The sequence below is a fragment of the Pristis pectinata genome, chromosome 28, assembly GCF_009764475.1.
Source record: "Pristis pectinata isolate sPriPec2 chromosome 28, sPriPec2.1.pri, whole genome shotgun sequence".
In the NCBI taxonomy this organism is placed as follows: Eukaryota; Metazoa; Chordata; class Chondrichthyes; order Rhinopristiformes; family Pristidae; genus Pristis; species Pristis pectinata.
Genome location: NC_067432.1, coordinates 2,095,768 through 2,121,926, shown reverse-complemented (window position 1 = coordinate 2,121,926; position 26,159 = coordinate 2,095,768). Strand labels below are relative to the sequence as shown.

General features: G+C 44.2%; 2 protein-coding genes and 5 non-coding genes across 7 annotated transcripts in view; 6 read left to right on the top strand and 1 right to left on the bottom strand.

Annotated features, from left to right (window-relative positions):
- Nucleotides 1–270: 270 nt before the first annotated feature.
- On the top strand, nucleotides 271–8,558 carry rpl4 (ribosomal protein L4). Its single transcript, XM_052040240.1, has 10 exons — nucleotides 271–384; nucleotides 1,232–1,403; nucleotides 4,052–4,158; nucleotides 4,458–4,596; nucleotides 5,640–5,764; nucleotides 5,936–6,065; nucleotides 6,526–6,682; nucleotides 7,154–7,237; nucleotides 7,778–7,898; nucleotides 8,439–8,558. Exons 1-10 carry the CDS (start codon nucleotides 382–384, stop codon nucleotides 8,478–8,480), a joined length of 1,080 nt encoding a protein of 359 aa, XP_051896200.1. The 5' UTR covers nucleotides 271–381; the 3' UTR covers nucleotides 8,481–8,558.
- Nucleotides 4,300–4,398, top strand: LOC127584124 (small nucleolar RNA SNORD16). The gene has a single exon (XR_007958352.1). It is a non-coding gene; the product is annotated as a small nucleolar RNA SNORD16 (small nucleolar RNA).
- Nucleotides 5,109–5,208, top strand: LOC127584123 (small nucleolar RNA SNORD16). Its single transcript, XR_007958351.1, has one exon. It is a non-coding gene; the product is annotated as a small nucleolar RNA SNORD16 (small nucleolar RNA).
- LOC127584122 (small nucleolar RNA SNORD18) lies at nucleotides 5,799–5,865 on the top strand. Its single transcript, XR_007958350.1, has one exon. It is a non-coding gene; the product is annotated as a small nucleolar RNA SNORD18 (small nucleolar RNA).
- On the top strand, nucleotides 6,884–6,954 carry LOC127584121 (small nucleolar RNA SNORD18). Its single transcript, XR_007958349.1, has one exon. It is a non-coding gene; the product is annotated as a small nucleolar RNA SNORD18 (small nucleolar RNA).
- Nucleotides 7,342–7,412, top strand: LOC127584127 (small nucleolar RNA SNORD18). Its single transcript, XR_007958355.1, has one exon. It is a non-coding gene; the product is annotated as a small nucleolar RNA SNORD18 (small nucleolar RNA).
- Nucleotides 8,559–9,622: 1,064 nt separating the features above from the next.
- The window catches only part of map2k1 (mitogen-activated protein kinase kinase 1), a 38,619-nt gene continuing 22,082 nt past the window's right edge, over nucleotides 9,623–26,159 (bottom strand). Inside the window, exons 4-11 of the mRNA XM_052040239.1 lie at nucleotides 25,654–25,731; nucleotides 22,245–22,296; nucleotides 20,484–20,608; nucleotides 18,937–19,135; nucleotides 17,653–17,717; nucleotides 15,963–16,024; nucleotides 13,713–13,758; nucleotides 9,623–12,814 (exon numbers count right to left, since the gene is read on the bottom strand). Of these exons, the coding sequence (XP_051896199.1) occupies nucleotides 12,701–12,814; nucleotides 13,713–13,758; nucleotides 15,963–16,024; nucleotides 17,653–17,717; nucleotides 18,937–19,135; nucleotides 20,484–20,608; nucleotides 22,245–22,296; nucleotides 25,654–25,731 (741 nt within the window). The 3' untranslated portion in view covers nucleotides 9,623–12,700. The remainder of the gene's footprint in view (nucleotides 12,815–13,712; nucleotides 13,759–15,962; nucleotides 16,025–17,652; nucleotides 17,718–18,936; nucleotides 19,136–20,483; nucleotides 20,609–22,244; nucleotides 22,297–25,653; nucleotides 25,732–26,159) is intronic.

Below are 26,159 nucleotides of genomic sequence, written 5' to 3'. Positions count from 1 at the left end.
CTTTTTTTGTTCATTAAAATGTTTCTAAGCAAAGGACGTATATAAAAATAGAACTTAAATATTAATTAATAATTTATCTATTCTGCAAAGTATTTTGCAAATGTATCGATGCGCGTAAAGATAGTGCCGACATTAAAAGAAAATAGTGCTAGCTATATTCTATTATTTTTGTAGAGAAAATCGAGCATTTACGCCATTTTCAAGAGGCAGTATGTCTAAACTGTTCATTTTAAATATTTATATTGCAGTTGCAAGACTTTTAATGATTATTGACAAAGGGAGGCTGGCGGCGGCCTTCATTTAGCGGCGCGGCGGTGCGGGGCTCTTCCTTTTCCTGCCGCGGTCGCCATCCCGAGCGGGCGGCGTTGAGGAGCTGCGGCGATGGTGGGTGCGGATCGGCCTCTAACGCTAGCCCGGTCTGGGGGGGTGACTGCCCGCCGGCGCCCGCCGTTTACTTAAGAAACTCTAACTTGTTTAAAGTGCTGAAGTTTTGTCTGTAACGAGGGGAGAAAGCTGCAGGCCGTGCTGCCAGGCCGCCATTTTATGGCATGGGTGGGGGAGGGGGAGACACGTTGTCCTCGGGGTAACTTCACTGAAGCTGGTTAAACGGTGGGGAGGCAAGGCGTGGTATTTGAAGGTCAATTAAACTTAAAACTAGTTAAACTAGCGAAGGATGTTAACTATATTGTGTGGCAGACCGTATCCACGGTGTGGTTCAATTAAAGCCGGTTAAGTTCTGGAGGATGGGGCACGTACTTGGGGACGGAGGCGTTAGAGGAATATATGTCCGAATTTAAAACACTTTCTTTGTTTAAAAGCAAAATCTGTATGAATTTTCAGCATTGGTTATGAAAGGAGAACTTTTCTCCAATCGCGTGTTTTCGTGATAAGGCTTTTACCATACACTTGGGGCCTTGGTTTGCTAAGCTTAGTTTGATGTCTATAAAGTGATTTAATTTTGAAGTTAATATAATATTTGAATCAGTATTTGCGTGTGATTTAAAATTATGGACATACAGTCAAATTTAGTTCCATCTGTAGTGGAACAGGGTTATAATGAAAACCTTTGCTGTCCTACAAACCACTTAATGGTAAATGATTGTATTTGAGTCCTTTTTTTTGTCGTTACTGTAAAGGTGGATGCAACTTGGGAAGTCTGACACTGGTGAACTGAGAACTATTATTAGTATAGTGCTTATATCTAATTGATGCTTCATATACAATCTTTCAGGCTTGTGCTCGCCCTCTGATAACAGTGTACAGTGACAAGGGAGAAAGATCTGGTAAAAATGTGGTTATGCCTGCTGTTTTCAAGGCTCCCATCCGCCCAGATGTTGTGAACTTTGTTCACACAAACTTGCGCAAAAATAACAGACAGCCATATGCTGTGAGTGCAGATGCAGGTAATTTTGTTTTTTAAAAGGTATTTTTGCTTTAAAATTGACTGATTTTTGTCCTTTTGATTTGCCCCATGTGGTCCAAATCATATCTGACTGATGTTAAAAAGATAATCAAATAAGAATTTTATTCATGTTGGTTGGAATTGCTAATTTGTAGGAATGGGGCAAAGCCAGTCAGTTCCCTGAACTGGTTGCTGTTGCATCAAAGTGTTACCAAGGCATTTCTCATTTTGATTTTAATGAAGGGGTAAAAATTACTTGTCTTTATGCTAAATTGATTTTTGGGTTACAACTCTAGAACTGAGTTCTAGTAATATAGCTACTTTTAAGCTGTTAACAATTAAAGATAAACTGATAATCCATTTGCACAATTGTGACATTATGCTATAGAGTCATGGAGGAACTTGGTTGAGCTAGAGTATTGGAGGAGCTAAGTTGGGCTATTCTGGCCTCAACTAGTGCAGCATAGATTAGACAGCATTGACCTGTACTCACTGAAGTTTAGAAGAATGAGTAGTGATCTTAAAACAATTATTGAGGGATTAGTGAGCTAAATATTGAAAAACAGTTTCCTTGGGTTGGGGAGTCTAGGCAACATTCTCGTGTTGGGGTTGGCCACTAAAGGCTGTTGAGGGATGTCTACTTGGGTGTTGTGAATTTTTGAAGTTGTATCAAAAATGGATTAAAAATATGAACATGTACAGAATGTTGATTTGTTTTTGTACTTGACCAATTCTGTTGCCATTAGAAATGGGCCTACAAAAGTGTTGGAAGTACTCAGCAAGGTTTTGTAGAAATGAGGAAATAGTTAATGTTATAGGTTAATGATCTTGCATCAGAATCAGTCATTTCTGATTCAAACTGGAAAGGCTGGTTATTTGAAATTGTTGGATTCAATGATGAGTCCTGAGGGCTTTGTCTGAAGGTGGGATACTATCCAAGTGTGTTGGACTTCGTTGCAGCACTCTTAAGAGATAAAAATGTGCGGAAGAATTAGATACAGGCAACTGGAAGATTATTCTTGCAGATTGAAGAAAGGTGTTCTGCAAAGTGGTCATCCAGTCTGCATTTCATTTCTCCATTGTAGATGTCTCTATGTCATGAGCAGTGTATGTAATATACTATTTTGGAAGAAGTTGGAGTGAATTGCTGCTTTTCCTGGAAGTAGTGTTTTGGTCCCTGAATGATGGAAAGGAGGAAATGTTAAAAGGCAGGTTTTCTATCTCCTGTGATTGCATGGGAAGGTGCCAGAACAAGGAGTGGATTTTGGTGGAGACGAAGAGGGGAAAATTCATTTAGGAGCACTGAAAGGAGAGGGGAGAGTATCTGGTAATGGCAGCACTTCAAAGTGGCAATAATTGCAGGAGGATAGTTCATTGAATGCTTTGGTGAATGAGGTGGAAGATGAGGGCCAAATTCTTATCTTCTAGGTTTGAGGAAAGCCATGAGAGCTGATGTATGGGAATGGTTGATCCCTGTCAACTGTTGGAGAAGGCAGTTAAGTGTAAAGGAAAACATCTTAAACATACTTGAGTGTTATCATTAGAACCCATGTGGCAGAGCTGGAGATATTGGGAGAATGGAATGGTGTCCTTGTCGGAAGCAAGGTGGGAGTGTGAATTGTCAGAGCCTGTCGACATGGAAAAATTGACATTCAATGCCATATAGTTAGCTATGATAGGGGTGTGGGAATCTAGAGGTGGTAAGCAGTCAGGAGGTATGTCCAGTTGGATCAAGAAATCTGAAGTTAAGAGAATGTGTGTATAGTCTAGAGTGAAGACTGGGCACAAGGTGAAGATGGTGGAAGACCCTGATGTCTGGCTCAGATTCATGGTGATGGGTTGTAGAGGAGAGAACCTGAGGTCTCTACAAAATCATTGATACCTGGAAAAAAAAGGACAAAACTCCTTTGTTGAAACACCTGATGTGATGATGGAAGAGGTGGAAATGTGGACTGACGACTTTAAAACAATGTGAGTCAGTGGTGCTGGAGAGGGTTTAAGCATGTTGATTGATGTATGCGGGGTATCAGGATGTGATGAGAACAATGATTTGAGATGCACTGACTTTCTTGAAAGTGTCTGTATTCATGGTCGGATCTGGCTTAAGGATTGGAATCCACCTGGAAGAAGTCCTGGCTGACCTGATAGATGCGTTTGAAATTCTGGGAGCATTAGAACGGGTAAATGAAGTGGAGAGTTCCAGTTTATGAGGTCATAAATAAACTTAGTCATAAAGATCTAGGGAGACATGTTCTTGCTTCTCCTCTAGGTAATTGGAATGAGAAGTTTTCATGTAGCATTCTTGAGGTATGAATGCTTTTAGCAGGAGGTGATATAAAAGTGAAGATTTTTGAGGTTGAGGGCAGAGGATCTGTGTGTGAGGTGGATAAACCTAGTGAACACTAGAGACCAGTGGGCTGAGAAGTATTGCTTTGTGATGCAAAATTTATGCATATAGTTCTTGTTCATGGCTTTTGTATTTTACTGAAAATGGCTACAGAGTACTCGTGTTGGTTTAACTCTATTGATGTGACCTGTAAACTATTTCAGTCAAACATTATTTTGGCTTTTGAGGTTGTTTTGAGAAAGTAACAAGTGTATGTGGTGACCCTAGTACAGTTTGTATTGATGCAATTTTTGTTCTTTTAGGTCACCAGACCAGTGCCGAGTCATGGGGTACAGGCAGGGCTGTGGCTCGTATTCCCCGCGTTCGGGGTGGTGGTACCCATCGCTCTGGTCAAGGTGCTTTTGGGAATGTATCCTCTTAGTTGTGTAAGATTAAATGATATTGCAAAGTCTGTTGTTCGCCCATTGTCTTTTGTGTGCTCCGCTATTAATAATCTGGAATATATTGTTTGTAGCCTATTTGAACTACCTTCTTTGGACTAACATTCCTTTATCATTATGATGTACTTTGCGTGTTACAGTGTGTGCAGCAGCAGTTGCCTTCTTTCATTAAGCTGGTACATGGGAATGAAGAGTATTGGGTCTGAGCAAGATTGGATTCCCAACTATTGCTCATTGGAAAAGTTGTGCACCTTAACCCAAAGCTCAGATGTGCCGTGGTGGTCGTATGTTTGCTCCCACAAAGACTTGGCGACGTTGGCACCGCCGGGTGAATATAAACCAGAAACGATATGCCATCTGCTCTTCTCTAGCTGCATCTGCCCTCCCTGCTCTAGTGATGTCAAAAGGTGAGTGTGCAGAGACTAAAATTCTTGGGCCACACAAATAAAAGCAGTCTTGAATAAAATACAAGATTATTTTGCTTCATCTTGCACCAGCTGGTGAGAGTTGACTGCAGTATTCTCAGTCATGGGAGAAACGAAATACAATTTTTAAAAAAAAAATTAGTGGATTTGTCCATAGCAATTTCAATCAGTTTGAAATGAAAGTTATTTATGTCAGTGCAATTGTTGCCTTAAGGTGAGCCATTCTAGGATTACAACTGTACTGCAACTGGTATCTGTTCCAAAATTGATAGACAATTTGGTCAGTAGGGCAGTGAGCACATCAACATATTTGCCAAAATTAATTAGGCATTTGTTTAATAGAATTAGCCGAAAATGGCATTGCAAAAGCAACCAGATGTTACTAATGGGAATTTTCTGTTGATATAAATCATATGGTTTTAAAGCCAGGTCCTTTTGAGTATATTTTAAACTATGTTCCTGCTGTTGTGTTGCTTTGAAATGTGGCAGTAGCTTGCTATGATGGTGTAATTTGCGTCTTATGCTGTGCACAGCAACAGTTGCCTGCTGTTATTATGCTGGTACAGATAAATGACGAACGTTTGGATCTGAGCGGCTCCTGACCATGTTGACTGAGACTGAGGATTTGAGGAACTGGGCTAATTTAAGTTTCTCATCAAGACCTCTTAAATTATTTTGTGCCATCTTGCGTCATATAATTTCTGCAGGCGGTTGGTGCCTACTTGCCTCATAGTGATCATAGCTCTTTGCTTTAACTTTTGCCACTCAAACGTTTTGCACTTTCCACTTACTAACAATACTGATTTGATTGGCACACATCTTTCTTTACATACCATGTTTATTCATCTCAATCATTAACTGAAACGGGATGAGCATCTTTTCCCCATTGATCACTGTTTTACTTTTTGCTTTGAACCCAAACATTTTATGTCAGGAGTTACCTCCCTAACCAAAATTAGGGGTTTGACAGTTACTTAGTTGTACTGGCATGGATGCCCTAATAGTGATTTTGTACTCCTCTGTAGGTCATCGTATTGAAGAAATCCCAGAGCTCCCACTTGTGGTTGAAGATAAGGTAGAGAGCTACAAGAAGACAAAGGAGGCTGTTCTGATGCTAAAAAAACTGAAGGCCTGGAATGATATTAAAAAGGCAAGCAACTCTTTCTTCTATTGAATGATGCACAGAGAGATGATGAAATTTCAATTTTGGTCTGTGTTTCTGATGACTGATGATTTCGAAGATCTGATCTCAATTAAACTTAATTTTTTTTAAGAAAGTGTTTGGAATTAGTCAGAAATAGAATTTTTGTTTTGCCTACAGGTTTATGCTTCCCAGCGTATGCGTGCTGGCAAAGGTAAAATGAGGAACCGTCGCCGTATCCGGCGCAGGGGCCCATGCGTTATCTACAATGAAGACAATGGTGTTGTAAGAGCTTTCAGGAATATTCCAGGTAGAGGATTGCCCGGGTGAATACTGCAGTACGTTGTTTGTCTAATGTGGTATTTGATTGGACATGAATACATTTGGGCAATCTTTAATGTTAGAAATACTGTTGGACCATTCTGGCATCCTGTCAACAGGAAGAGAACTGTTTACATTGAATTTGCCAGTGATAAATTTGGAAGAAGTAACCTATAAAACTCTAGTGTGAGCTGGACAGTGGTCAGGGGACGTGTAATGTCTATCAAATGGTGATGAGTTTGTAAATCTAAAGAACAAGATTCTGTGTTTAGTTTGTTTCTTCCCCATCTCATTTCATCATTTTTCACTGTACACCAGATATGGGCATGGCATCTCCTATGTGCCATGTGTTTATATTGTGTTCCTGGTGGGAGCTTCTGTAAAGTTTTGGGAATACGAGCTTAGTTGGACTCTTTGTGCCTAGTGTTGATTTGCTTTGTCCACTGCAGGTATAACTCTTCTTAATGTCAACAAATTAAACGTGCTGAGACTTGCTCCTGGTGGCCACGTTGGACGGTTCTGTATCTGGACTGAGAGTGCCTTTCGCAAGCTGGATGAGTTGTATGGAACATGGCGCAAACCTTCAAAATTGAAGGTTGGATACAAGTAAGCCTCTGATGTTAGCATGGAGGGCTCATGGGGCTTCATTTGTTCCATGTTAGAATCTTTTTCCCTTCATATGACTGTGATTTCCTCATTAAAATTGCTATCCTAGACTGATATCCACCACATCAGTGTTCCTGCCCAACTGTGAGAGCATTACTCTATATTCTACTCTTTCTCTATTACCTGACATAGATTTTGTGTGACAATGATGAGATTCCACTTCATGGTCCGTGTTTTTGACAGCTGGTGATAATAGTGGAAGTTCTGATGTCTGAGCAGGTTAATAACAGCTTGTAGAGGCTTCCTGACTCTTCACAAACTGTTATCTTTACCCAGGCTCCCCAAGTGTAGGATGCTGCTGGTGATGTCCTCTTATTAAAGAACCTACTTGTTATTGTACTAGCAGTCTTGGTTACTGTCCTGTTTGTGGCTGTTCTTTACTGTTTCTAACTACAAATGTTTATTATCTAGCCTTCCCATTCACAAGATGGCTAACACAGATCTGAGCCGCATCCTGAAGAGTCAGGAAATCCAGAAAGCTCTTCGTCCTCCAAAGTAAGTTGAAATATTTCACCTGGGCAGTTTCTGAGCTTAGCTTAATTCCTCTGAGATCCTGAGGGACCTGCATGTCAGTTAGAACATTCATTTATTAATTTTCAGACAGTGATGAGATTCCACTTCATGGTCCGTGTTTTTGATGCCATGTGATATTAGTGGAAGTTCTGATGTCTTGTTCCTAACTTGGAGATGAAGCTGGAATAATCACTGATTGGGTGTGAGTGTGTATAAAGGGCAGAGGAAAGGTATTTGAATTCATTAAACATTCATGCCAAATGCTACTTTCACCTGGCATTGTGGGGAATTGCTCTGCAGAAGGTGATGCATGTTATTTGCACTGTTTTTCTAGCTGAGGATGTGCCAACTCCCGTAGCTCTAAAGAATGTGATTGAGTTAGTGGGCTTCAAATTCCTCGTCTCTCCATAAGATCTGTTGTTTTCCCTGTGCCTTCAGTTTGAGCCCTTTGTGTACATGTAAATTTGCTAGTAATTCCTGCATGTGTCTTAAGTTTTTTTTTCTCCCCACTGCTTTTTGCAGCAAAAAGATTCACCGCAGAGTACTGAAGAAGAACCCACTGAAGAATCTGAGGATCATGATGAAACTCAACCCATATGCCAAAACTGCACGTCGCCGTGCAATTCTCCTACAAGAAAAGAATGTGAGTATGGCTGTGTAAACTGATCAGTCCCACCTTGGAGCAGTTGTGAGATGACTAAAAATTGTATAATAGCGATTTAAAAAGAAATAATCTTCCTATTAAGACTTGATAAATGTCTGGGGATACTTACAAACTTGGGCCTAATAAACCTTGCATTTATGGAGGCAGTAAATGACTTGGTAATCAGTGAAAATTATTCAAGTTGTATTACTTTCACTTTGTTTCTAATCACTGATTCAATACAATTTCTGGCAAAAACTGAATGTTGCAGAACACACTTCATTTCTAAAATTGGAAACTCAAGTTGGAGTGCCAATAGTAAAAAGTGAGTAATTATGTCCTTGAGCAGGTTCAAGCTTGCAACTGCGTAAATAGAGCTGAGGATGTTTTATTGTATTATTTGGTGTCTTTGTGACATTGCAAGTAATGCAGCAAATTGATTACAAACATTTTAAAATGTTGGTACACCTTCATTGCAGTTTGTTTGCTGACTGGGTTGGCAAGTGTTTTAGATGCTGACTAATATCCCATTTCTTTCAGCGCAAACTCAAGCTGGAGAAGAAGCAAAAGGCAGCTGCATAAATCCAAATCTTCTGTTTTACAGCCATGTGGTCCCACTTTGCTGGATGGTTTGTGTTAAAATAAACCTATTTAAAAATATTTTCTGTATTGTCCTGCTTAACTTTCTTTTCATCTTATCTGCACTGTGCACTTCGATAAACTCAAAGGATAGTGATGTCTGAATGTGCAGTTGCCCTGTCTGAGGGGGAGATTGTGTGGGAAGGCAGTACTTGCTGATGTGGATGTGAAAGAAAATAGTTGCAATGTGTTTGTATCCAAATGTCCTTTTTTAAATAAGGGTCTAAAATTTCATAGGCATCCATTCCTGAAAGATCATTCTTCAGCATTGTAGGTGATTTGCTTTCACTCTGGTTCCACGGGATTTTGTATGGGGCTCAAAGATTCTTCCATGGGTGGATAGTTTTCTGCTGTTTATGCTGGCCTATGGCTTGGAGTTCAGAGTACATCAATCAGTGAATAATAGCAAGTACTGTAGAAAAGCATTGACTACATCAATGTGATTTTTATGTAAGATAAATAGTTTGACAAACTTCTACAGTATTTAAGGATGTACTAGCATTGGTTGTAGTCTAGAAGAGATTCACTAGGCTAATTCCTGGGGCAAGAACATTACCTTGTAAGCAGCTACAGTAGTTTAATGGAGTTTAGAAGAATGGTGATCCTAAGGGGGGATGACTGGGTAAATGTTGAAGTCTCAAGTGTTGTGGGGAGGGTGGAAATTGAAGGTTATGGGGATCTAGCAGAGTTGAGACTTGAGCTTAGAGTGGCCATGATCGTATGCAATGTTGAGCCTGGCATTCCTTTTTCTGTCAGTGCTACCCTGATTGCTTTCTTCATTTTGAACAGTTGTGGGCCAGTATTACATTGGCTTAACATTGAGATACCCTCAATCTTTGTTGACATGGTAATCTCTGACTATGGCAAAACTTGAAATAAACTGTCTTTTAGGATTTGGGTCAGGCTTGTGGAAGACTGGAAACAAGAAATAAACTTGATGTTGGAAATCTAAAACAAATGCCAAAAATATTGATGGGAAAATCAATGTTTTGGTCTGTAAAGTTGTGATTAAGTTTGCCTCCCCAATTAGATTTTAAAAGCAGCAAAATGTAGATGTGAACAGGAAAGTAAAAGTACTGAGAATATTTATTGCAACATTGGACTTTAATGGTGAAAACTTTAGCAGGAACACAGATTGAGAGGGTTTTGAATTGCACACTTGATTCACACCAATTTAGCAGTCAACAATATTTTCTCACTGGTTACACTTGGTCTTAAAGAAAGAGTGTCTGATTGTGCACTGCACATCTGATCCTTAAGTTTCCAATTTGTTATCATGATTTTCCAAAAACATCAGTACAAAAGTTCTCTGTAGAAGGTGGATTGTTGAGGTTCCTAGTGAAGGAGTGGCAGGGGAACAAAGCCTCAGCAGCATAGTGCAGGTGAGTTATGTCAATACTGCAATTTTCCGTGCTACTTTCCACCAAGTGAAGATCAAGAACAATGAAATGGAGCACTAATATCTTGTACACATTTGAATAGTTGAGTGCCTGGGGAATAATCTGAAAAACTAAGGGATAAAGGAGGTTCAAAATCTGTTGGCCTTATCTGCCAATGCCCAGATAAGCCAAGTGTATATCTGTCCTGAATTTAACTTGGTCGATAGAGCTATCCAATTCTCAATGGCACCAGAGTAATGACAGAGCAAGAATCTACAGCCATTGAGTTGGATAGCCAGTTTATGGCTATTGCAGCTGATTACTCAAGGTACAATATCTGTTCACTAACTACAAATCATAATATGCTTTAAGGGATTATAAAGTCCTAAAAGTTTTGCTAATTGCTTAGCAGGTACAATTTATTGATTTTAAAACACATGCATGAGGATCCTATCTGCTCCATGGTTGATACATCTGGGATAGTTTAGATGTCATTTACTGTGAGAACAAAACGTTCTATCAAACCAGTAAAGGAGGCCTTAAACATTCTTCTAGACAAGGTAATCATAAAAACAGGCTTGTCCATCTTGGGCTGTCTCAGATAATTTTACCAAAACGAATTTGTGATACCCTCAGCTGACATACTACTGCATGTCTGTGCAAGTTTATGTACCTTAATGTAAAATTTTCATCTGCTTCACAAATAGGGTAATTGGAAGTACTTTTTGCAAATACAACAGATGAATTTAAACTCACTGATACACCAGCTATCCCAGAAAGCTTAAACTCTGTAGACTTAAATAAATACTAAACATTAAGAAATTAATGCTCTTCCATTTTACAATCCAGCTTAATTTGTTCTTTCAGCTTCATAAATGGTAGAAAATCACCCAGGTAAGTGCACATTTTCCACTGGACGTGCAGAGGTGGTCACATTAATACCCGAATGTAAAATTAGGGAATGACTGAGCCTGTATATTTCTTGTTTCAAAGTGGTACAGTGCCATCCTTTAACTGATTTACTTTTCCCCACATTGACTTAGTATTCCATATGTAATACCCCAAGCTTTTTTTTTGATAGCTTAATTCTGATCACTGCCTTGTGTTAAACAATAGTTTTTCACCTTTTGATAATTTTACAGTCTTCCACATTCAATGAATTACCACTTTCTGACAGCAACTGGTGATACAGCTCCTCTACACCCACACCCATTACACTCATTCATCCCTTGTATTACAATTCCCTTCTCCACTTATTTCTCATTCTGCACATGCTTAAAACTTGCTATATCTTCCAGTGCTGGTCACACATTTCCAACATTGTTTCAGATTGTCAATATCCACAGTGTTTTGCCTTTTACGTTGTAATGCTCTTGTTACATGAGCAGAATTAAAGCCATACAACAATCTCCTCTACTATAACTGAGTTTAGTCTAAAGTTTCTGCCGGGGGTGGGGGGGGGGGGGGGGGCGGAAGAGAGGCAAAGGAGAGACTTTCATTAAAGAGGTTGTCAGTAGAAGTGAGTGATTAATGATGCACAAGCCTGAGAAACTAAATACATTTATCACCCTTAAATTCCTACTTGATGCAGGGGTCAGTTCTGAAGCCAGTACTGGGCCATGCAAATGGAGTTTAAACCTGTGTAAAGGTGTACAGAAGCAAAGATGTTGAATGTAATGTGCCAGTTTGAAAAATCCACAATGTGTAGCACAAATTCATTCAATTTTGCCCTGATATGAAATATCTGGGCATGAATTTTGCAGAAACTGCACACCTTGAAATAACTGGGCACAGGCTTCATCTTGAACTAAACAATCAGCCATCAGGAAGGAGAAGGAAACCAGCAACAGGAGCATATGATTGCCCCTCCGAACTGGGCTTTCCTCAAGCAAGTGAACAGGTTTTAGATCAATCCCTTTTACCAAAGAACCAGGCAAGAGCTGTTATGCTCCAAGCCATCAGGCAGAAATCCTACCAGTTCTGCCTTTGCGGGAAAGCAACTAAATGGTGCTAGAGGCTAGCTGCACCAGTTGGTTTCAAATGATGTAGTAAAGGCAATGGCACCCACACACCTCCAGTTTGTTGAAATCCCAATAGGCAAGTGTCAGAAGTTGCAGCACAAGTTCTACCCTCTTAATGATCCCAGGCTCTCAAGGATTTCCTGCTGATAATCTATAATCTTCTACTCAGTCTGGCTGTTTTGAGGTGGATGGTCATTGGGGTAAGAGTACTGATTTCAGTTTCTTCCACCTATCCAACTCCTGGCTTTGGAGTTACACTAGTGAGCAGAGAACAAGGGTTGCAGTAGAAATAAATTAGGGAGAATGTGTCATTTAAGTTGCAATTCCAGTTTCTCTAGCTGCAGTGCAGTGTATACATTAATAAGTATTCAGAGCATTCTGTAAGTGCCACCTAGAGACCAGCAGACTCTTTAAAATGAGTTATAGCCCTGCAAGTAGCAGGGGTTTCCCAGTTATCCACAACATTGGGTGTACAATAGGTTAGTACCATCCCTGTAAAGTTACCTGATTACCCTCAACTTATTCCCTGTTGGCGCTGAGCCGTAAGTAAGATCAACTTGCTACCTATTCCCATTGGCAAATTCTAAAATTTAAGAGGGGCAGTTAAATTTTGACAATTTTAACAGACATTATTCCTTTAAAAATGTAAATACATCTCTTTAAATATATAATGGGATAGAGGGTTATGATGAGGTAACATCAGCAGAAACATCCATCAGTTTGCTGCACAAAGACAGAACAGTGGTTTAGCGGCATGGGTGACTCATATAGCGGGAGTGTGCGTCGGAGTGCTTGGCTGCTTCAAGCCAATCGTTGTGCACAGCCAGCCTGCAAAATCCACCTCTTCCGCCTCTGATCGCTTGATGAAAGAATGAGCCTGTCAAAAAAAAATGTTGAATACTTGTCAAGGGAAAAGACACCAGTCCAGAGCACACTTCTTCCCAACTTAGACAAATAATCATCTCCTTTGCCACTGGGGAAAACACTGGCATCTTCTAACCAAAGGCAATGCAGAAGCTTCATTAGCACGAATAGAAACCACCACCTCTGGTATCTAGGAGATGGACAATACATACTGACCATAAGACCACATCCTCAGAACAAGTTTAAAACACTCCCAAATCATTGTCAGGTCATCAGAAGGAAGACATTCACCCACTGTGGCTCTTTGACAAGTGTCCATCAGTCCCATGGCCTCACATTAACATTTCCAAATTTGAATACAATTTTGGAAGTTACTACTGAACCAGTTTCTGGCATCCTTTCACCCAGTGGGGCCCAGATCATGGTAAATCATCTTATGCTTTTGCTAATTACTTAAAGCCTCTGGTTCTAGACCCCTACAAGTGGAAACTGTTCCTCCCCGTCCACTCTAAATTTCCACTATGCAAAACCCTCAGGGTTATCACTGTGTCCTCTGTAATAAAGCAGCAGGACCTTGGATCTCACCTGAGGAGACTTTCCAAGCAAAGGTCTGGATGCTGAGTAGGATTGAAAGCCCTTAACCCCTCCCTCCCCAATCCAGTGTTTCAAAATGCAGAGATACAGGGTACAATAATGGCTTCCCTGTCACAGGCCAGTTAATGCAGTGTAAAGCAAAACATTAATCTACAGAACTTTTCATTCAAAGGTTCTGCTCCCAAACACTCAAGGTCAGTGAGGGAATTTCAATATATATTCATTAAATAATTAAGTTATAACAACTCAAATTGGCATTTTGTTGCATAACACAAGAGCCAAATAATTAAGTCAAACAACGCTGAGGGCTCACTCACCATGAGCTGCTTCAAGTCTGCTCTCTCTGCAGGATTCTTTATCAAGCTGATAAAAGAAATGAGGTACATTTAACCATAAATAACAATAGACCTCCACTCACTATTCATTTTAAGGGGGATACTGAAACAGTAGGTTCTTCCCATTATATTCTGCCGTCCTCTCCATGTTACAACAGCAGTCTACCAAGGGCACATTCAGGATTACTGATTGATCAATGTAAGTGTGGGAGCTGGGCATGAATTCTTCCACAGGTATAACAGAGGCAGGAGAAAGAAACTGGAGAGGTTTGAGGGAAGAATCACTGCCAAAGGAGCTGATTAATGAACACCAGAGCACATAGCAAATATTACAAGACATTCCTGGATTTATTTTTACTCTCAGAGAAAATACCAAGAGGCCATTCAGCCCTTTGATCATGCTCCACCATTCAACACGATCATGACTGATCATCCACCTCAGTACCCCCGTCCTGCCTTCCCTCCATATCCCTTGATCCCTTTAGTATTATGAATATATCTATCGCCTTGAAAATACTCAATGACTTGGCCTCCATTGTCTTCTGTGGTGGAGAATTCCAGAAGTATATCTCCATTCTGATCTTGGTTCTAAATGGAAGGCCCCACATCCTGATGTTTGTGACCCTAGTTCTGGACCCTCCAGCTATCAACAACACCCTCCCTGTAACTAACCTCTCCACTTCTGTTAGAGTTGTTTTGGTTTCCGAGATTCCATCTCCTCTACAAACCCAGTGAACACCCGTCCAACGGACCCAACCCAACCCCTCATTCATCAGACCCACCATCCCAAGAATCACTCCAGTAAAATTTTGCTACACTCCCAGAACAGCAAGAACATCGTTCCTTAGACAGTGAGACCAAACTGCACATAAAATTCCAGATGGGATCACACACAGGCCCTGAACAGCTGCAGCAAGACATCCACGTTCCTGCAATGAAGACAAATTCCATTTGCATTTCACTGACTGGTGCACAAATCACCCAAAGCTGTGGCACCTCCCCCTTTCCCAGCCCAATCAGATAATAACCTGTTTTTAGAACTTCACATTTATCCACATTAAACTGCACATTTGCCCACTCGCCCAATTTGTCTAAAACACTGTGGAGCCTCTTTGCATCCTTCACACAGCTCACACTCCCAGTTCTGTGCTGTGTGTTAACCCAGACGTGTTACATTTAGTTTGCGCACACACACACACACACATCAAAAGTAGAACTTAAAAACAAAATCCTTTTGGTCATTACTGGCCAGAGATATAACTGGACCAGCCGCACAAATACCATGGATGCAAGAGCAGGTCAGAGGCTGGGGATCCTGTAGCAAGAGACTCACCTGAACCCCCAAGTCCTTTCCACAAGGTATAGCAGGAGTGTGATTGAATATTCTCCACTCAGCTGGATAAGTGCAGCACCTACACCTCTGGAGGTGGATGCCATCCAGGACAAAGCAGTCCACTTCACTGGGACCCCAGCCACCACCCCTGACTTTCACTCCTTTTGCCACCAACCCACAGCAGCTGCAGTGTGCACAGCCATTACTCCAATAGCATCTCCCAAACCCTTCCGTGGAAGTGATTGTTGGTGATACTCCTGATCCCCAACACCACCAATCACACCCCTTCAGACAGCTGATTCTTCCCCTAACTCTGTGCTGTAGAATTTTACACTGGAGTAGTACAGCACAGAAACAGGCCCATCAGCCCATCACACCCATGCCAACTGTTTTGGCCATCTACACAATCTCATTTGCCCACATTGGGTCCTCATCCTTCTATGCCTTGTCTATTCAAGTGCCTTCTAAATGTCTCTTGTATGTCGTAACTGTATTCAATGCCACCACCTCCTCTGGCAGCAAGTTCCAGATATCAACCACTGTGTAAAAACTTTCCCCTCAAATCCCCTTTAAAACTCCTTCCTCTCACTTTAAAACTATGCCCTTGTGATATCCCAAGTACAGGAGAAAGATTCTGGCCATCAATCCTATCTATGCCTCTCACATTAGAGTAACTTCTACTGAAGTTACTCCTCAGCCTCCTCCTTCTCCAGGAGGAACAAGGCTGGCCAATCCAATCGCTCCCCAGAACTAATGTCCTCCAATTAGTGAATCTCCTCCGCACCAAAGCCAGGATTGGGAAACGAATGTCTGGTACCACCCCACCCCCTCATATCGGCTGTGGGCTTCTCCTGTGCACTGCACCCCAGAACCTGAGTTTTTAGTCATAACCAACTCACCAAATATTCACAAAATCCTGGAATTCATCAGTGAAAACTCCAGATGGTAACTTAGGAGGCGGCTGCAGAGAAAATGAACAAACAAGTGAAAAAATTTTAAATCCCAAGGGAAACAATGACAAGACAATTAAAAACAGCTAGAAGCTGCAGCCTCTGGAGAATGCACAATGTATAGGGTGTAGCACACCTGAAACAAACTCTCTGCAGTAGGAAACATTTTTACATCCAGGATGGGTTAGAACCTCACCTTTTTCTGGAGGTGAGGGTCCGACCTGACTCGCTGCCTCCCTCCAACTCACCTGAACAGATCTGCCTGTGTAACTCCACATATCCATCGGGTTACATGTGTTTTCTGACCACACCGTGCCAGGAGCCCGAGGAACAGGTTCATTCACATCACATCTGATCAACATTTCAACCCCATTCACCTGCTCTTGCTCAAATCCCGAACAGCACCAACATTAAAGGTGTACATTGATTGTAAAATTGATGTCCCTGCACCCTTCAAGGGAGGGGGTTGGTCCTCTCCTGTGGACACAGGAAGCAGGATAAATCTCAGGCCAGCGTCACGGTGAAGTAAGTGATCTTTCTTTGATCAATTGTGGTAACAAGCCAACAACTTCACTGTGTTTGTGCATGGCAGGAACACGAACCAGATGGAGTGTGGTCCTATTAACCCAATGATTCCTACTGTCCCAGATAGCACGTGTGGTCAGAGCTCACACAGAAACAACAGCCACAGGTTACACATTAACTCTGCCTCTCTCCATTAACGCCCCTCAACCCACGAACTTCCCAGCATCTGAAGTGATGACTTTTTGATGAAGAGAGAGATCGTGAAGGTTTGGACCTTCCGTCAGACCTGATCCTAAAGGAACCCGAAACCCATCTCTCCACTTCCAGAGTGAACCACGTGTTCACTCATTTCCCTTCCCCCACCGCTCGTCCGTACCTTCCCTTCCGTTCTCAGGAGCTTGTGTTACTGATGGATGAGGTGCTTTATTCTGTCCTAAATACTGGTCACCGATAAAGGCAAACATATCACAGCGCTGTGCACACAGCAGCCAGCTTGCTTAACACCTCCCCTTTAAACCCTTGTTAACCCTGAGCTGTTTAATTATTTAGCAAAGACCCCTTTTATGGCGATTCTACTGTAGGTAATGAGGGAGGCACAACTGGAGGAGACAGAAGGCAAGACCATCCCCTCCAGGTATGCCTCCTCCGGGGTAACGTGAAATGCAGGCCACTCGGGTAACCAAAACTCACCCTTGCAGAAGTCACAAATCACTACCCAGCAATTTGAGATGCAGAATAAAATTCGCTCTCAATGAATTTGTGGGGGAAAAAAGCAAATAAATGAACAGAAACTCTTCTATTCAACTCGCTGTTTTTGACACGTGCAGGTGACACAGCCTCACATTGCGGAAAATTCAATTCGGACTGTTTTCTGGGAACGTAACCCCCCCCCCCCCCCCCCCCACAACATGGGGTCGCCTGTATAAACAGGAAACGTTGGAAGTCCTCAGCAGGTCAGGCAGCAGGAGTGTGTCAGGGAAGGACCTTTCACTGGGGGCTACTCCTGAGACACAAACACCTGCCAGATTTGTCCACCTCCTGCAACAGGCGTCCGTGTGAAACAGAGTCAGGTCGGGGAGCCGTCACTGACCCGGGCACCAGGAGTGACACTGACCTCATTGACTATGTAATCCAACAGTTCAAATATCGCCATTGGAGGTCGACTGTCCACACCAAAAGCTGCAAGAAGAAAGCATCAATTTCAGGGCGCTGAGTGGGGTGTGGACACCTGGGTCCCAAACTATTTCCCAACAACCAGCTAAAATATCCCAATGATACAGGCACACCGCACCCCCACACTCAACCAGCCCGACGATACAGGCACACCGCACCCCCACACTCAACCAGCCCGACGATACAGGCACACCGCACCCCCACACTCAACCAGCCCGACGATACAGGCACACCGCACCCCCACACTCAACCAGCCCGACGATACAGGCACACCGCACCCCCACACTCAACCAGCCCGACGATACAGGCACACCGCACCCCCACACTCAACCAGCCCGACGATACAGGCACACCGCACCCCCACACTCAACCAGCCCGACAATACAGGCACACCGCACCCCCACACTCAACCAGCCCGACGATACAGGCACACTCCATTCCTGGATTCCCCCAATCCCAGTGATACAGGCACACACCATTCCCAGATATCCCAATGATACAGGCACGCTGCACCCCCACACTCAACCAGCCCGACAATACAGGCACACCGCACCCCCACACTCAACCAGCCCGACGATACAGGCACACTCCATTCCTGGATTCCCCCAATCCCAGTGATACAGGCACACACCATTCCCAGATATCCCAATGATACAGGCACGCTGCACCCCCACACTCAACCAGCCCGACAATACGGGTACACCACACCCCCAGACCTAACCAGCCCAATGATACAGGCACACTCCATTCCTGGATTCCCCCAATCCCAGTGATACAGGCACACACCATTCCCAGATATCCCAATGATACAGGCACGCTGCACCCCCACACTCAACCAGCCCGACAATACGGGTACACCACACCCCCAGACCTAACCAGCCCAATGATACAGGCACACTCCATTCCTGGATTCCCCCAATCCCAGTGATACAGGCACACACCATTCCCAGATATCCCAATGATACAGGCACGCTGCACCCCCACACTCAACCAGCCCGACAATACAGGTACACTGCACCCCCAGACCTAACCAGCCCAATGATACAGGCACACTCCATTCCTGAGTTCCCCCAATCCCAGTGATACAGGCACACAATGTCTAGAATTCCCTGACACCAGTGATACAGGCACACGGCACTCCCACCTCCCACCCACCAGTTCCCCAACCCCAGCCATTACAGGACCTCTGTAGATGATGGGATACAAGTTCACATTCCAAACTCACAGCTCCCAGGGCGCCCAGGTGGTCGACTGCTCTGGTCGGAGGAGGAGTCTTCACCCATGTGACAGCCAAAAATTTGTTCAAGCTCTTTAGCATCAGGTGGAGGAATTGGATACCTGCCGATCGCCATCTCCACCAGGGAGAGGCCCATACTCCAGATATCAGACTGAACAGAGTAGTGTGTCCCCTGGAGTCTTTCCGGCTGGGAAACAAGCAGAAGGTTGTCGTGATGTTAGCTTCCCCGTGTTGCATCCACTCACCCAGATACCCATCCCAGAGCAGATGGAATGAGGCAACCATTCAGCCCATCATTCCAGTACCATCATAAACCTATTCCGTCCCCATAAAAACATTACCCATTACACTAGGTGGAGGGGAGGCATCGAAACCCGACTTTTCCTTCCCATGTGTCTAAAGGCCACAGAGAGCGGCAATGAGAGCAGCTTCAGGGGGCACTGCAGCCAGAACACTGCGGAGACCTGTGCAAGTTCAATGCTTCCTCTGAGGTGCTGATACAAGATCAATCAATAGCAATAAACACTTGACGAGGAGAAGAACTGCAGGGCACGGGGAGGGACGGGGCAGGGGGTCAGCACTGAACGGGGCCCACACCTTCACCCCATCGTATATTCCATGGCCTTTAGAAGGAAGAAGGTGCAACTGTCAAGTTCACAGTCATTACTGTCGGGTTAATGACAGCCTGGTGTCCAGTTCCATCAACAACCCCCCAGTAATGAAGTGCTCCACACCCCCTTCAGAGCCTGGGTAACGTCGTCATGACACAACCGCCAGGCAATGATCATCTCCGCCAGAAGGAAACCTAACCACCCGCGACGTGCAATCACACCACCATTACCAAGTCTCTTGCCATCAACACCAACATCCTGGGGGTCACCATGGACAAGACAGGCCACATAAACACCAGGACTACAAAGGGCTCGGCAGAGGCTGGGGATCCTGTGGCAAGTGACACCCCAAAGCCTTTCTACCATCCACAAGACACATCAGGAGTGCAAATCCATCAATGCTCAAGAGCGGCAGATAGTGCTGCTGTTTCACGGTGCCAGGGACCTGCGAGCTTTCGCCAAGTTTGCGCATTCTCTCTGCAACCGAATGGGTTTCCATCAGGTGCTCCCCTTTCCACCACATCCCAAAGATGTGCTGGTAGGTTAACTGGCCACTGTAAATTACCTCTTAATGAACACGTGCCGAATGAATCGGGGGGGGGGGGGGGGGGGGATGGGAGTTGTAGGGGAATGATTCTGATGGGATTGCTCTGCTGGGAGGCAGCATTTACCCAATAGGCTGAAAGGTCTCCTTCTGCATGGTAACAAGCTCGATGCCATCCAGGACAAAGCAGCCACTTGGCCGGGAGTGACTGCTGCCTCGGACTTCAGTCCCCTGGAGTAGACAGTCTTTCCCTTTCAGGGCAGCTAACAACCTCCATCACTGGCCCAGTACGTCCCTAAACTCCCGGCTGAGAAACATCCAGAGGAAGCGTTTTCAGCTTCCCAAATCACAAGAGCAGAGCAAGTCTGGCACGAACTTACAGACATGTAGGACCTGGTCCCAACAAACGAGTTGGCCATCGAGTCAATCAGCTGCCCACTGACCCCAAAGTCACAAAGCTTGATTTCACCACGGGAATTCACCAGGATGTTCGAAGGCTTAACATCTGGAAAGGAACACGATTTAGAACGTTTCGAAGTACATGCTATGATGCATTATTAGCTTTCATTTTAATTAAGTCACTTTGGAAAAGGAGTCAGAGTAACAGCACAGAGACCGTGACTGCAGCCCAACTCCAGAAACAGGTAATGAACTGCAATGTTAAGTCAGGGAAAGATATTGATATAATGGCACACAGGCAGATTTGGGGAATGGAGCAAAGTGATTGAGAGAGCATTAAGTAAATGTAGAAAGGAAATATTCACAGAACTACAGGGACGTGAGAAGGTGTCAGGCTAAAGAAATCTTGTTAAAGGTGCTGGAAGTGGTCAGAGCAGCATTGTCCCCTTCTACTTCATTTGGGGGAGAACGGATTCCCGTTTGTGGGAACATTGTGCACAGACTGTGATTCCCACACAGCCAACAAAATATTGTCCACTTTCTATCACAATTTGCAGAAATCCAAAGGCTTCAGTGAGCAGTTGTGTGGAACAGAGTCCATGCCTTTGGAAGAGGAGGGAAAAACTCTGGAGCATTCTATTTTAAAACTTTTGCCTGTGAATTACCATCGGCTGAAGTGAGAGCTCAGAACAGGCCCTTGATTACACAATGATCTGAAGGTAAAACTGCTCAGTGTGAACACTGAGTGGATCCCAGTTCCCTGCTGTATAATTTAAGTAACAAGCACACTTCAGTCCTGGCATGGCCCACATTCAGCATAGCGCTGAACTTCTCTTGTTACAGGAGGACTGAGTGCAGGGAGGCACTGGTGTGCTGTGGCAGAAAACTGAACTGGGTCACCCAGCAGATCTGCAACACCTCACTAGCACCTCCTTATGGGTGACTAGGGATGGGCAATAAAAGCTGGTTTGCCCTCAATGCCAGACCTCAAAGAAATTAATAATAATTCAGACAACAGGGAGCTAACAGTTCTCTTGGGTCACAGATAAAAGAGGAGAGGTCAAGGTAAAGCTAAAAGGCAAGATTAACCTGGATTAATGTGGCTATGACTACAAGGTTAAAGCAACAGCCAATCTTGTGCAAGTTGGGTTTTCATTGGTTAAACTTAAATTAGTATTTGTTCCCAATGACATTGCTCAGTGTGGTTGCAACAGCAATTTGCATCCATTTAGTGTTTCCTGAGACATTTCACAAAAAAATGTGTCTGAGCCACAGATACCAAGGAAGCAGAGATGGTTCTGAAGGAACAACTTGAGGACTTCCATCCTTGGCAACTGTGCCAATCAGGAACTCCCTCCTTAAATCTCTCCAGCCCCTTAAGATCCACCAAGGTTTTGGTCATTTGCCCTATTAACTCCACAGTCAGGCTGTAGTTAGTTTTGCTGCTACTAAAATGCCTTGGGCAGGTTTTACTGTGTCAAAGGCCCCATAAAACATGTCATGATAGTGTTACTGCGTGCAACCAACAATGTAATGGCAGGCAGTAGAACATCGTCCAGGAACACCAGCCCACGCTGGGCAGTGAACTGCCAAGGGCTGTACAGAATCGAGCGGCCCACACCATCCCACCAGGAAAGGGTCAGGCCAACACTAGCAGTGCCTTACTCCACAGCTCTGTGGCTCAGGCAGTTCACATGGAAAAGCTCCTCACTGGGAACAACATTCAATAAACTGTCACATACCTCTGTGCATGATCTTGTGTTTCTCCCGTAGGTAGGCCAGTCCCTTATTAACCTGTGAGGATTATAAAAGTTTGGTTAAAAAAAGTTCCATCACTTCAGATCAAGTCCTTTTGATCTAGGCTCCATCATCCATTTACATGCTGTCCACGCTCGTTGTCAGGGTGTCCAGCTCCCAGCCTGGCCGTACCACCACGCAGTGAGTGTGACCCGATGCCAAAATCATGCCCTGTTCCTGCTGCCAGGGTCTCGGAACACCTCTGCAATCAGTGGACGTGTGCCTGCCTTCAGGCCAAAGTAGGACAACAGTCGCCTCAGGGGACGTCCTAGCCTCGACCCCAGTGTTTATACAAGTGGTGCAACATTGGCACAGATCGTGGAGCTTGTGCACACCACACCGGCGACCCAGGTTCAATCCCAACCTCCGTCCCATCTGTGTGGAATTTGTACATTCTCCCTACGACTGCATGGGCTTCCCCTGGGTGCTCCAGTTCCCTCCAACATCCCAAGGACACCTGGGCTGCCCCCCAGCACAGTAACACAAAAAGATGCACTTCACTGTGTTTCAATGTACATGTGACTAATAAATAAATAAGTATCTTATCTTGGAAGATTAACTGGCTGCTGTAAATTGTCCCCAGTGTGTGGCTGAGTGGTGGAATCTGGAGGATTTGATAGGAATGTGGGAAGAACAAGTTACAGGGAAAGTTAGTGGGGAATGGGATAGCACTGTGAGCCAGCACAGATTCAATGGGCCAAATGGCCTCCTTCTACATTGCAAGGAGAAATAACGAGATACAATGTTTCCAGGTGCCACGAACTACATCGGCAGCCACTGGTGTCTGAGCCAAGTTCAACCAAGTCAGTCTCAGCACTTCCCCATAACAGTCACCAGACGCAGGATTCATTGGTATTGGTTTATTATTGTCACTTGTACCGAGGTACAGTGAAAAACTTGTCTTACAAACCGATCATACAGGTCAATTCATTACACAGTGCAGTTACATCGTTAGTATAGAGTGCATTGATGTAGTACAGGTAACAACAAAACAGTAGAGTAAAGTGTCACAGCTACAGAGAAAGTGCAGTGCAATAAGGTGCAAGGTCACAAGGTAGATTGTGAGGTCAGAGTTTATCTCATCGTATAAGGGAACCATTCAATAGTCTTATCACAGTGGGGTAGAAGCTGCCCTTAAGTCTGGTGGTGCATGACCTCAGGCTCCTGTATCTTCTACCTGATGGAAGAGGCGAGAAGAATGTCCCAGGTGGGTGGGGTCTTTGATTATGCCGGCTGCTACACCAAAACAACAGGAGGTAAAGACAGAGTCCAAGGAGGGGAGGCTGGTGTCCGTGACGCGCTGGGCTGTGTCCACAACTCTCTGCAGCTTCTTGCGGTCCTGGGCAGAGCAATTGTCGTACCAAGCCGTGATACATCCAGATAGGATGCTTTCTATGGTGCATCAGCAAAAGTTGGAGAGAGTCAAAGGGGACAAACCAAATTTCTTTAGCCTCCTGAGGAAATAGAGGCGCTGGTGAGCTTTCTTGGCCATGGCATCCACGTGATTTGACCAGGACAGGCTGTTGGTGATGTTCACTCCCAGGAACTTGAAGCTCTCAACCTTCTAAACCTCAGCACCATTGATGTAGACAGGTGCATGTACACCGTCCCCTTTCCTGAAGTCAATGACCAGCTCTTTTGTTTTGTTGACATTGAGGGAAAGGTTGTTGTCATGACACCATTCCACTAAGCTCTCTATCTCCTTCCTGTACTCCAACTCATCGCTGTTTGAGATACGGCCTACAATGGTGGTATCATCTGCAAACTTGTAGATGGAGTTACAGCAGGATCTGGCCACACGGTCATGAGTGTATAGGGAGTAGAGTAGAGGGCTGAGGACACAGCCTTGTGGGGCACCAGTGTTGAGAATAATCATGCCAGAGGTATTGCTGCCTATCCTCACTGATTGCGGTCTGTTTGTTAGAAAGTCAAGGATCCAGTTACAGAGGGAGGTGTTGAGTCCTAGGTCTCGGATTTTGGTGACAAGGATTCAGCCACACATCCGGGTATTCAGAATACTTACAGTCCGGATTACTCAGCCATCGGATACAGCAGTGCCACAGCTGAGGTGGAAGGTTCCCACATTCCCACTCGGAGTGTCCTATGCTGCCACAGATTATCCCTCTCCTCCCTTCCAGACTATCCAACATCTCCAATCCTCGTTCAATGCTCACCCAAGTCTTGGCCTGCGCATGGTGTCCCTGCTCCACAACGTGTGCTACCCCCAGGTAAGTGACCGAGGCTGCTCCCTCCCACAGTCACTGTGTGCCTACAACAGAGGCATCGTCTACATGTAAATACAATCCAGTCTTCCCCATTCCCGGACCCAATGAACCTTAACTGCACAGAACTCTCCTGGGGCTTGACAGGGTGGGTGCAGGGATGATGCTTCTCCTGGTTGAGGTGTCTAGAACCAGGGGTCATGGTGTCAAAATAAGGGGCTGGCCATTCAGGACTGAGATGAGATGAGATGAAATTTCTTCACCCAGGGGCTGTGAATCTTTGGAGGCTCCGACACCGAGTAGGTTCAAGTAGATTTTGAATGTGAAGGAAATCCGGGGACATAGGGAAGATCAGCCTTGATTGTACTGAATGGCAGAACAGCTTCGAGAGGCCAAATGATCTACTACTGCTTCTATTTCTGATGCTCTTCCATGTTACAACTGGATTTCCCAGAGACCCGAGAACACACATCCGAGCCCTCTGGAATCTCCCAAAACGGCAACCCAGGCAGAGCTGGGAGTGCAAGCAGCACCCAGACAGGTGCCTTTTGTAACTGAACAGTGAAGCTGCAGAAAACACGGAAGGTTCTTCAATCAGATCCAAATGGGATGAGTCCCTGAGGTCACAACGCAAAAACACGGCCATTTTATTTTAAGCCGGTTGTTTAAAACAAAAACTTCCTTGATCAACTGGACCCAATATATGAACCGGCCTTTAGATGTGTCTGTTTGCAACAGACAAGTATTCCCGACTTTAGAAGACAGAGCTCAATAAAACACATCAATTATTCAGCAGATTGACTGGGTTATGCAGCATTCCTGCCTTTACACCACATCAGCTGTGTATCCGAGCATTGCCACAGATCACTGTTTACACAACACGCAGCAAGGACGTCACACTCCCTCAACGCAATGCCTGGTCCAGTAAAATAACAGATAGAGCACTTTCTGCACAGCAATGCATTGTGGGTATCATGTCTGCCACTAATAATTCCCATATCAAAGAGTGTGGGGCAGCATAGGTGGTGAAATTTGACCATGGGACGCTACCCCCTGGATTATTACCCATCCAGAATTACCACCACCATTGTTACTGGAACCATACACTCCTGTACTGATGTGTTATACTTACAGCTATGCTCACTTTGCCCAGGACTTGCTCTGTAATTCTTCCTGCTTTTTTGAGCACTTGATCCAATGATCCACCATCCTAGCAGAAAAGTAAATGTGATAACTAGTCCGAGGGAACTAAACAGTTTTACATCTTGGTTACCTTACTGGCATTCTCCTGTGACACAACAAAACAATCAGTGGGGTGATCGAGAATGTTCCTCTAACCCTTCCCCAGACTGAGTGGTCACTTTCTGTTACTGATTCCAACTCACAGGTTGTTCAGATAAAAGCTTCACATTTCCATTTTAGGAATGAAGTGAAAACTGGAATGAGTGGCTTTATATCCAGAGGACTGGAATAGATGTCATTATTCTATCTACAGTTAGAGACTGCTGGTCAGAGCCCACTGGAGCAGAGGGCAGTTCTGGCAGTGCACATTAGGAAGGACACAGTGGCCTTACAGGAATTTACCAGAGTAATGTCTGAACTCCAAGGTTAGAGAGCTTATGCAAACTAGGCCAGGAT